The sequence below is a fragment of the Perognathus longimembris genome, chromosome 13, assembly GCF_023159225.1.
Source record: "Perognathus longimembris pacificus isolate PPM17 chromosome 13, ASM2315922v1, whole genome shotgun sequence".
NCBI lineage: Eukaryota > Metazoa > Chordata > Mammalia > Rodentia > Heteromyidae > Perognathus > Perognathus longimembris.
The window spans coordinates 56385704-56397568 of NC_063173.1; the positions used below are offsets into that span (position 1 = coordinate 56385704).

The following is an 11865-nucleotide window of genomic DNA, read 5'->3' on the forward strand; positions in this document are numbered from 1 at the left end:
AAGTCTGTCTGGAACCAAGATAGAAATGTTAAGATCTCAGTTAGACACCAGTGCTCCCAAGCTGAGAACAGAGGATTACAGTTCAATGTCAGCCTGGGAAGGAAAGTCCTAGAGACTCTTATTTCTAATTAAGCACTAGAAAACCTGAAGTAGCACTGTAGTTCAAAGTGGCAGAGTGGTAGGCTTGAGGGAAAAAATTCTGGGTCTGCACCCATGCCCCATAGTTAACAAAATTTTAAAAGAAGTCACTTAGAAAAATTTAATTTTTGGTATTCTTATGGACCCAGAGTTGTGAGCTTGTATCATTCATTCCCAGTAGTCTTCCCCTTCTCAGATCACCTCAATGGTCAGGGTCTCTCCAGCATTCTTCTTTCCGTTTATACGAGCAACTCTCCTAAGTTCCTCTAAGCCTTTTTCTACTTGATTGCTAAAAATCAGCCACCGAGCAGATTCCACCGCCATCCTGATGAAGGAAGACAACACAGCTACAGTAAACAGCTAATTGCTTATTTTACATAGAACGTTAATCTGAAATTTATTTCCCTTTCCATTTAATGTAGACCTTACAAATTGTATTAGAGTCATTTCTGATTAAATCTGCCCTCCTCACTGGACTTACATGGAAGGGACCTATCTGACTGTCAATGGGTATGTGTTAAAGGTGATTATAGACAACAAGGAGTAATGAACAAATATTACAACTACCCATCAACATTCCAATGGTTAGTATCCCAATATGATCCGTATGCCATAAAATTAATCATTGTCTAGCTCTTCATTTGCTGATTTTTTTTATGCAATAATTTTCTACAAGCTGGGTACTGGTAATCAAATCTGCTCAGGGGGCTGAGATTCTAGGATCAAAAATTGAAGCCAGCCTCGGCAGGATAGTCCAGGAAAATTTAACTTCAATCAATGAGCAAAAAACTAGAAGTAATCATATGGGCTCAAGTGGTGGAATATGCCCACTTTATTCACACCAATTACTGACCAGTAAGCCAGAAGTAAAGGTGTGGGCTCGAGGGGGTGGAATATGCCCACTTTACAACTTTTGTTCAACACTTATAAGTATAAAACATTGAAAGAAAAAAAGATTGAAGAAGAGAGAAAAAGCTGGAAAGCCTCATGTGCACATACTACTGAAACTTTCTACTGATGCAATCCCCATCAAAATTCTGGTGACATACCTTGTAGACATAGAAAAGTCAATCCTTAAACTGATAAGGAAATACAAAAAGCTCTTCTTAGTCAAAGCAATCTTGGACAAAAAATGCAAAGCTGGAGGTATCATAATATTTGGTTTCAAAATTTGCTACAGAGTCATAGTAACAAATTAGTTTGGTCCTGGAAGGAAACAAGCTATGCATTCCAATGGGATAAAATATAAGACCTAGAAGTAAACCCACAGAGTGGAGTATCATTTAGTAAAAAAGAAAAACAAAATTATGTTGTTTACAGGAAAATGGGTGGAACTAAATATCATCATGGGAAGTGAAAAAAAGCCAAACTCAGAAAGACACATATCATGTACTTACTCTTATATACAAATATAGCCCTACATATATATTTATATAACGGCAGATACATGTTAAGAATGAAAAGGGGGCATTTCTGGAAGGAACCATAGGAACAGAGGGCGAGGAAAAGGTGTAGTTGATGGAGGCAGAGGTGGCAATGTAAGTTCATTCTGCAGGACAACAGCACAGTTAAGCCCATTCAAAAAATTAGAAGTATTTTTTTCACAAGGAGGGGGAAATGATATAAGGAGGGCAAATAGAAGCAGTGAACATGATTAAACCTCATTATTGACATGTGTGGAAATCCCACAGTGATACCCTTTGATGCCAAGCAACATATGCTGAAAGTGAAAAAAAAAAGGATTCCATAATTATTCTGTGGCTAAGATACAAACTGCTAAGTCCACACCTGCAGCCTCCTGTCAGAGTGCCATTCTGGGCTGTTTGTCTCTCACTAGCACAAGGGCGACAATGGGTGAGCGGAGCTGAGGATTAACCGGGGATTGCATAGATCCCACGTGTCAGACCTCCTTCTACATCTCACTTCCCTATTTCAGTAGAGTTACAGGTCAGGGACATTGTCCATACCTTGAGAACACGCAGCAGACCAACATGGGTATGGATAATACCAGCTGCAGTGTGACCCAGCTGTGAAAAGAATAAGCCAGGCCTCCCAGGAGCATCTGCCCAGCGCTGGGGGAAGTCGTCAAAACTATGAAAACTTGGAATAGAGGTCTTGTCCACTCTGTAACTGGAAACCAACATAGTTGTAATTACAGTTACAAAGTGGTAATGATTATTTCCAAAGGAGGACTTCAAGGTCAATTCAAATCATACAGGAATTTAAAGGATAAAATGGCTAACTTACTGAGACTAAAAGGGTTCGACAACAAAGTCATTATAGATAACCCAGCTAAGAAGCGCAGGGAACAGTACACAAAGAAGGTGGGAGCAAAGGCTGCACAGGTGTCGCTGATGGCCATTAGGAGTAAACACCACGTGAGGATTGTCTTCCGCCCAAACCTAAGAAAGATTGGAACATGCGAGATTATTGAAGAACTAAAACAATGTCAGTAAAAACAACACAATACAACACATCCTGAAATTTATTATCGATATTGAGTCCTTATTCCATAAAGATTAAGTATTATTGAGGTGAAGTGTTTTATTCTATAAATAAATATTGAAAATAAATGATGTTAAATAGTTATTATCTCAACAGTCCACTTGAGGTCCAGTGGAACTATTATATTAGTCAACAGTTGAGGTGACAGAAGCCGAGGAACTAGCCAATGGGTGTGATGTCCACAGTCTCCCAGGAAGGACGCTCAAGGTCACCAGAAGCACTCTGATGCTACATCAAGCCTTACAAGAAAGAAGATAAAATGTGAGACATTGTCAGGCGTGTTCACTAGGACACACACATATTTGGGAGGACCAGTTTGTGTGCTGTTCTTAGAGTCCTGAGTGAGATGGATAGGGTTCTGCTATCTTTATTAGTGAGTGTGCACTGTCAAGACGGAGGCCCAATGTATTGGACAGAGAGAATGGGAAGACAGTCCATCAGAGCTTCAGACAGATGGGGTAACAGCCTCTCTCAGCTGGGTCTCAGCTCTTGTGCCTTGGAAAATCTGCTTCATCTTGAACAATAGACAACTCAGAAACCTCCTCTCCCTGCAGAAGAGAATGGCAAGTTTACAGAAGAGAGGATCAAGGAGAGGTCAAGGATAAGGCTTAGAAAAGAGGAAGATAAAAAAGGAAAATGGATATATTGGTGTTGGTGTGGTAGGAAAGAGGCCAGTTATCAAGTCAAGTTCGGACAAAATTCCATGGGAGTGATGCTAGATTCTGAATGTCTAAAAGGTCTTTTAGAGTCTTTGAAAAGATATTTTCCTGCTGGGTGCTGGAGTAGTGTGTTTAGCACAAAGTTAGAGATCAGCTGAAATTTCTTAACAAAAGACAATGCCATCTGATCAACATCCCAGAGCAAGTTGAGATAACGCCTACCTGTCTGAAAGACAGCCAAATATCAGACTTCCCAGCAGTGACCCAGTCATGAACACTACTTGGACTATGGATTTGGATGACTGGTGCTCACAGACTAGGTCCCACTGGAAGAGAAAGGGAGAAACAGCAGGGTCAGGAGAGTGGAAGCCTTCAGTGGAAACAGACTGTCAGCGCCTAGCTGTGAGGGGAAACAGGGTGCGGTGTGTGGAGGCTGCTTCCGGTCCCAATTCCTCTGCAGCTGCTCTCCACTGCCTGTCCACACACCTGCAAATGCTCAGCTCATTTCCACCCTTCATGAGCTGGCTCCCAACCTTCCCGGGCCTCATCTCCTTATTCTTCCCCTTCAGATCACCTGCTCCATCAATTCCATACATTAGCTGTGTGTGTGCACGCCTGTGCGTGTGTGCGTTCACGTGTGTGTGTGTGTGTGTGCTCATCCTAAAACTTGAACTCTGGGCCTTGGCTCTGTTCCTGAATTTTTTGTGTTATTTTTTTCTCAATGCTACTGCTTTACCTTTGGAGCCACATACTTTCAGCCTTTTTCTGAGTAGTTTATTGGAGGTAAGAATCTCATGGAATTTCGCTGGCTGACTTGGAAGCACAGTCCTCAGATCTCAGAATCCTTCGTAGGTAGCACATTGGGCATAAGCCATAAGCATTTGGCTCTACATATCCTTTTATACAAATGGTATTTCTTCAGTGTTTATTTACTTTTGTGTATATGTGTGTATGTATTTATCCTCTTGGTCTTGAGGGGCCTGGGCGCACTCTCTGAGCTCTTATTCTCAGAATGCTAGCATTCTGAAGCTCTGAGCCTAGCACCAGGTTTGATTTTCTGGTGGTTAATTGAAGATAACATATTTCAGACTTTCCTGGCCAGATGGCTTTGAACCAAGATCTTCAGATCTCTACCTCCTGAGCAGCTAGGATTCCAGGCATGAGCCACCAGCACCTGGGCTCTCCACATACTCTTTGGCCACCATGATTTATGACATAGAAAAGTATAATTTTAAGAACACCTAGTTACCATAATGGAGAATATGTGACAAACCAATTTTTTATAGGTGGAAACTTTTCTTTATAGTGTGACTAACATGAACTCTCTTTGACTTTTCTTAATAGTCAATAATGCAACTGATACAATACCTCATCTTAGACACAATTGATTCAGTTAGAAAATATCAAAATTCCTGCGGAGGCCTAGATTCCTGGCACAGATGTTCACACTTGCTGTGGCAAAAAATTTATGTACTATGGAGAATCACTGACCTGGCATAATATTTTCCTTTGTGGTATTTCAATTGATGTTCAAACTTTAAATTTGAATCTTTCTTTCTCTTTAGATTACATGGTATAACAACAGGTTTATCTTCATTTGTTTTATTCACTGACCTCAGTCAGTTCTAGCTTAGCTACTCAACATCCTGGTAGTATAGCTGAGCAGTTGCTTACTTGCTGAAGGAAGGAGGGGAAATGGCTGACTATAATCTACCCCAGGGGACTGAGTATTGAAGCAAGTCTGTTGTTTGTGTTCATCCCACAACCTTTGAGCAGACACACAGAAGATGTAAATGGGGCCTCTTACCTCCGTCACGATGGTGGAAGGGAAGGAGCTTTTGTCATACACCCAGCCGTCCACACAGGGCTCTGTGTCTGCCTCACTGGCGTTCCACAAGGTCTTGTTCAGGTGGAGCAGCTGCCACTGGGGCTGGACAAAGCGGCGGCACTTCTCTGGCCTGAGGTTTGAGTCTAGGGGGATGGAGATTCTCAGGAGGTCCTGCTGGCTGAGGGCGGCCGTGTGGTTGTGAGCGACAGTGTGGTTGTCGAGGACGTGCACCCAGCAGCGGTGCTCAGGGGTGGCTGCCGTGAAGTTCTCCAGTAGAATATGAGGATATGATATCATGCTAATAATATACAAGAAAACCAGCTGACGGATCTGGAATCTTCCCCGGGCTCCAACATGGTCCAGTAGTGCATCAAAACCCATTGGGGCTGCACAAGATGTCTCTCCCAAGGGGGACACGAGCGCTGCTATGCTGCTAGGTTCAGAGGGGAAAAGCTCCCTTCCTCTAGGCCCAGCAGTGCTGCGCTTGTCCCCACTCACTGTCTTCTCCCTGGGCCCGGTCTCACCAGTGTTTACCTGGGGAAGGAATTTCCACAAGTCATGTTGATTTGGGCAGCTAGTTCATTTAAATAGTTATTGGAGGATGTGTGCTTTGTGTTTCACCCAATGACTGTGATCTTTGCACTTCTTCAGTAGTTCACTGATTTCATAACCTGAAAGGCATGTGCCCAGTGGTCTTTTCTTTTTTGGATTCCTTCAGAATAGGACATATGACGCTCAGAAATCAACTACTGCATTACATTTCAGTGAAAACAACAGAGCTTGGCTTTTTCTTAGTAGAGTTGAATTTTCCCTCAGGCGAATAAATGTTGGGATTAGTTAAAAGTAATGCAAATTGGAATGCTGTCCCTCTATGTATGCTTGAATTGTAGTGGTCACAGTGAGGTTATGACTTTTGAAATAGGGAAGTAATGATAGGAGAAAAAATAATGTAGGAGTATGTGCTGGTCCTGGTCTTGAAATCAAGGACTGGAAGCTATCCCTGAGTTTCTTTGTTGCTCAAGGATATTGCTCTACATCTTTGAGCCACAGGGCCACTTCCAGTTGTCTGGGGGTTAACTGTAGAGAGAGGTCTCAAGGACTTTCATGCCTGGGCTGGCTTCAGGATAGAATCCTCAGATTTCAGCCTCCTTAGTAGCCAGGATTATTGGTATGATCCACAGGGTTTTGTTTGGTTTTGTGTTTGAGAGAGCGATTTTCACTATTTAACCTAGGCTGGATCCAAACTTGTTATCTTTCTGCCTCAGAAGTGCACATTGCTGTTGAAAGCTGTGGTGTTTCTGCTGCACAGGGGCTCAGGGCCCAGTCCATCCTACCAGACATTCACCATAAACAAGGCGGAGTGAGAGGCCTTGATCCTCTCCTGTAACTGGCCCACAGATATCTGAACTATCAATGTCTGGACTGTACATTATGACTGTACATTAAGGACCCAGGAAACGTGCCATGGAAAACTGTCCTCAGTCTAAGTCTCACTATAACTAGAAATACCTAGTGTAAACAAAGCACAAATGTGAGTTCCTCTCCAGTTAGAAGTTAGACATGTTTGGAACTAGACAGGCATGCTCACTAACTATTTTCTTTTGACCTTTGGGCCCTGGTTAAGTGTGAAAGGGCCAGCACAAAGTGCCTCCATTTAGAATCTGAAACCATGCCTTCAGATCTGCCTCTGAAAGGTCTCTCACTGACAGGACAAGCTTTGTCCTGTGCGTGTCTGCTTCCTGCGAGGAGCTCTTGTGTTAGTTGTGGGGCTTGAACTCAGAGCCTGGGAACTGTCACTGAGCTCTTTTGCTCAAGGCTAGCACTTTCCCACTTTGAGCCACAGCCCCACTTCCAGCATTCTGCTGATTATTTAGAGATAAGAGTCTCACAGGGCTGGGGATATAGCCTAGTGGCAAGAGTGCCTGCCTCGGATACACGAGGCCCTAGGTTCGATTCCCCAGCACCACATATACAGAAAACGGCCAGAAGCGGCACTGTGGCTCAAGTGGCAGAGTGCTAGCCTTGAGCGGGAAGAAGCCAGGGACAGTGCTCAGGCCCTGAGTCCAAGGCCCAGGACTGGCCAAAAAAAAAAAAAAAAAAAAAAAAAAAAAGAGTCTCACAGTGTCTTTTCGCCCTGGGTTGGCTTCAAACCACAGTCCTCTGGTCAAATGAGTCCTTGTGTAAAGGCCCTACACTTCAATTGAAGCAACAACAAGATAAACAGAAATGGATTTTAAAGCAGGGCTTACCTAGAACTTGTGAAGGAGTTAGATTTTATCAAAAATTACTTGTAAGAGTTATTTCTCTGTCTGTGAGTCTGACTAAATTCTGAAGAGAATAACCTATTTAATGGCAAAGTCAGTAGAGGTGAGAGTCTTAAAACAGTAACTGATTTAACACTGTAGTTAATTGCTAACTGAATATGTCACTTTAGGATAGTAATTAACATTGAAACTATTGTTAGCTTTATACCCAAGGTGGCTTACATTCTTGGGAATGGACATTGTACAACAAAATAAAAAAATTTTTCAGTCAAAAGTTTTCCCTTTGAAGGACCTTGGCATAAAGAAACACTTAAGTGAACTTTTGTTTACACAAACAAATGCTTTTGTACATGGACATAAAGAATGAGACGTTGGTTTTATATCAGTGTATTAATTTTAACCATATTTAAATCATAGCCATCTTAGTTATGTATCTGAAATGAAAACTGTCCCAGAAAACCACAGATCATATGTGAAGTCATGTAGAGCAAAAGAGTTTATTGCCAGCAGAGCCGGCAAGGCCAAGTTCCCACAGAAGAGTACAGGAATTGGCCCCTGAACTCTCTCTCGAGGGATCTTCATACCTTCATGCAAGTAAGGTGGGAGGTGCTCCGCCTACCCCTCAGGTATCATCAGCCAAGGGCAGAGTCACATTGCCAAGGGCAGATCTTATGTCTGAGGCCGGGGGACATTCTATAAGCTTACAATACCAACTTTACCAACTTTATTAGTAAGCTCAATCTTTCAAGACATACTCATACCACCTGCTACTTACTCCAACTTTCTAGAGTTTGTCTTAATGCCTTTCTTTTTCCTTTTGAAACATACATTTAAGACAATTCTTACTTCCCCAATTCTTTCTTATCCAAGGAACAATTTTTTCCACTTAATTCCTTTCCCAAGTCATTATTTATTTTCTCCTTTTTGTTTCCTAATCTCCTTACTGGTTTTCATTAATATGTGTTTTGGATTAACTCTTAAAAACACTTCTGAGCTGAAGCAACCTAGTTTTTCCTAATCGAATGTCATAACTCTTAGATACATAAAATCCCCCATTTGTTTCTTTGGCCTGTAGTGCCAGTTAACTCTTGGTAAATTTGTAGCCACTCCATCCCTAATTAGGATGCCCAGGACAGAGCAGTTCACTTGATTTTTATCCTGATCCAAACTGTCCTTCCTCTTTATCAAAGGATTAGGCTCACATTCTAAGTATAATTGATTACCAATGTTAAAAATGTTCCTGACTTTCTCCATCACAACTGACTAAGACGGAGTCTGGACTTATTCCTTTTACTTTCATTGATTAAGATTTTGCCTTTTAACAAGCAGCACACTTGATAACTCAACACAAGGTTTACATTCCTTACTTTGCTGCTGGTCACAAGCATCACAGCATAAGAGTTACAATAGCAGTCAAAAGGCAGAAAGTTTCAGGAAATATCAAAACCAAAAAAACAATCAATATTCAGACTGTTGTACTTTAGTTGGATTGAATTTCTTGTTATGCCCAAGTCGCGAGAAGTCCACCAAGAGCCAGACGTTCGGAAATGCAAAAGCAAGGCTTTATTCATGCAAGCTGCAGCCTGGACCTCGTCCTACACACCGATGCAGTGGAGGTTAGAAGGAAGGTCCTGAGTTGAAATCTTACAGGGTTTATAAAGGCAAAAATCACAAAGTTATAGTAACCAGATGTGCAAGCAGGACTGGGGTGTGAGTACAAATCTGATTGGCTCGGGGCTTGTGGGGCACTGGCTTGCAGCTTTTAGAGGCGGTCCTAACAGGCCCGCCTCTTCTCCAGCCCTGAGGCTGTGGGGCTCCTAGCCCCGCCTGCCTTCTCCCTGGAACTGGAATTGTGGCTCTAACCAGCCCCGCCTCCTGCCTTGGACCATGTGTGCACCAAGATGGCGGCGGGTGATGAACCCAGAGGCGGTCCTGGGGGTTGTGATCTCCGCCCTTAGGGGAAGTCCCTTGACGTAACCTGTGAAGGACAGCCTGATCAGCCTATCACCATGGATAGCTAGCCACTCCAAATCCCTCCCCTTCTGGTCATCACTGCTATATAAACCCCACCCCGGAATTAATGCGTTGGATGTTTGCGTGACTTTGCCCTGAGTCGCCTGTGTATCCTGAGTCCTGCCCTTAAACCTAAAGGGGGACTGGGGTGGGCGTTCTGGCAACTCACATACTTTTCCTTGGCTTGCCCCGAGGGGCACGCCCTCATGCCTTCTCCTGCAGGTCAGGGGAAGCGCGATGGCTGAGAGCCCCAACATACTGGCGCCTGAACGTGCGGCCTGCAAACGCATGGCAAATGTAGGCTTAGAAGCTACCGGCGAGCTGGGCAACCGAACCCCCTGGAAGTGTGTGAGTACCCCCATTGGAAAAGAAATGGGGAAGACCCAAAGTCAAAGGAGCGACCCACTTTTTGGGATTTTGAGGGCCACGCTCCAAAATACCAGATTGCACTTTTCAGATATGCAAGCCGAAAAGGCCTGGAAGGCTTTAAAACATGCTGTCCCCTAGGTCAAAACTGCCGGCTTTTTTAGCCTGGCTGGTCAGGGGAGGGGCAGCCTTCAAGCTACCCAGGGGGAGAGGGGTTCCGTGCCCCACTCCAATGGGGCTGCCCACCACACACAGAGGAATGTGATTGGAATACAAATCTAATTGGAGTTTTGATAGAGAGTTCACTCTGTAGCTAGGTTTAAGTAATGTTGCCATCTTCATAACATTTGTTCAGCTGGTCTATGAATAACTCTTTCCATCTTCATATAGGGATAATTTGATTCCTTCCTTTTGTGTTTGTACCTCTTTTGTTTTTTTCTTGTATTATTGCTCTAATTGAGACTTCATGAACAGTATCGAATAGGAATGGAGAGAGCTGATAGTCTTGACTCATTCCTGAATTTATGGGTTATGCTTATTAGTTTTGGCACAGGGTCATCATATATCGCTTCTATTACATTTATATTTCCCTTCTATTCCTAGTTTCTAGAGGATTTTGTTTTAATCATGATGTCATGTTCATTTTTCAAATGAGTTCTGTGCTTTTTTCTGCATCTATTGAGATGATACAATGTTTATCCTTGATTCTAACTAGATTCTGTATATTTTATAGTATTTCCTACAAATTAAACCATCCTTACAATCCTTGAAATGAAAAATATGTGACAATGGTGACCGTGGAGTGTATTCTTTTTGTTTTAACGTTTATATTAGCATCTGTTAGTTGTACAAAGATGTTTCATTGTGATATTTCTATACACGAATACAAAGTACTCCAATCATATTCACGTCATCCCTCTTTCTCATTCATCCTGACCCCTTCCTAAAACAATTTGAACAAGTTTCACCATCATATTTACACTCAGGAACATAAAGTACCTTGACCACATTCAATCTCATTCTCATTCTTCATTAACCATTGCCCTCTCAGCAATTCCCACTTTCCTGTTTGACATTCATGACATTCACTTATTTATCATTTGAAATTTTATATTAATGTACAAGTTATTTCAACAGGATGTTTCATATGTGCATATATTAATATTTAATTTTGTCAGATTAATTTATTGATGTCACTATTTCTCCCTAGACCTCTATAGGATAACAGGCTTCAGTGAGACTTCTTCTACCCTCTATGTGTATAGACACCACATAGCCAGTGTTATTAACGTCCATCATTCTTTCCCTCTGCTCTGTTTTCATCTCTGCATCAGTCCCATAGTTACAATCATATTCTCTCTATATCTCTATTTTAATCACTCTCTGTATCTCAATCTATCCACACACACATATATATATATATATACATATATACATGTATATATTTTCATACCTATATTCCACAGTGAGCAAAAAAATACAATACTTGGATTTGTGAGCTTGTCTCACTCACCATGCTGGTCTCTACAGAACCATCCATTTTCCTGCAATGCCACAACTTCATTTTCCTTTATGACTGAGCGATATGCCACGGTATGTTTGTACCATATCACCTAATCTATGCATTGTTCCTTGGGCACCTCAGCTGATTTCAGTCTGGCTTTATGGACATGGCTGCAATCAACATGAATATGCAGGTATCTCGTGTCCTGTTCTTCAGTTCCTTGCGTATATGAGGAAGAAGCGTAGGGCATGTTCATAACATCTAGTTTTGGTTTGGTGAGCAATCTCTGCATTGATTTTCATAGTGATTGCACTAGTTTACAATCCCACTAATAGTATAGGAGAGTTTCTCTCCTTCCTCCATTCTCATCTGCATTGGTTGTTCTTGATCATTTCAACCCTACTGGCATGAGACAAATCGTTATTCTGGTCTTCTTTGGATCAACACCCAGGAATTCCTTAAAACTGTGTTATTTTCATGGAGGTATCTTCCTTCTTGACTTTTCTTGAACTACTTGTTCTGGGAAGAAGAAAATACAACAAAATCAAAAGACAAAGAAGATGTAGATTAAGATCAGAGCATCCTGCA

General features: G+C 42.1%; 1 protein-coding gene and 1 long non-coding RNA gene across 3 annotated transcripts in view; one reads left to right on the plus strand and one right to left on the minus strand.

The window, feature by feature from the left end:
- Positions 1 to 11865, minus strand: part of LOC125362054 (steroid transmembrane transporter SLC22A24-like) — a 212588-nt gene that overhangs the window by 17603 nt on the left and 183120 nt on the right. Inside the window, exon 10 of one of the 2 annotated variants that reach the window (XM_048360714.1) lies at positions 11489 to 11796. The exons of the other annotated variant lie outside the window; for it this stretch is intronic. Within the exon in view, the coding sequence (XP_048216671.1) occupies positions 11736 to 11796 (61 nt within the window). The 3' untranslated portion in view covers positions 11489 to 11735. Of the gene's footprint in view, positions 1 to 11488; positions 11797 to 11865 lie in introns of those variants that run through there. 2 annotated transcript variants of the gene reach the window in all.
- LOC125362071 lies at positions 2087 to 11126 on the plus strand. The gene is made up of 3 exons (XR_007213019.1): positions 2087 to 2222; positions 8531 to 8534; positions 11116 to 11126. It is a non-coding gene; the product is annotated as an uncharacterized LOC125362071 (long non-coding RNA).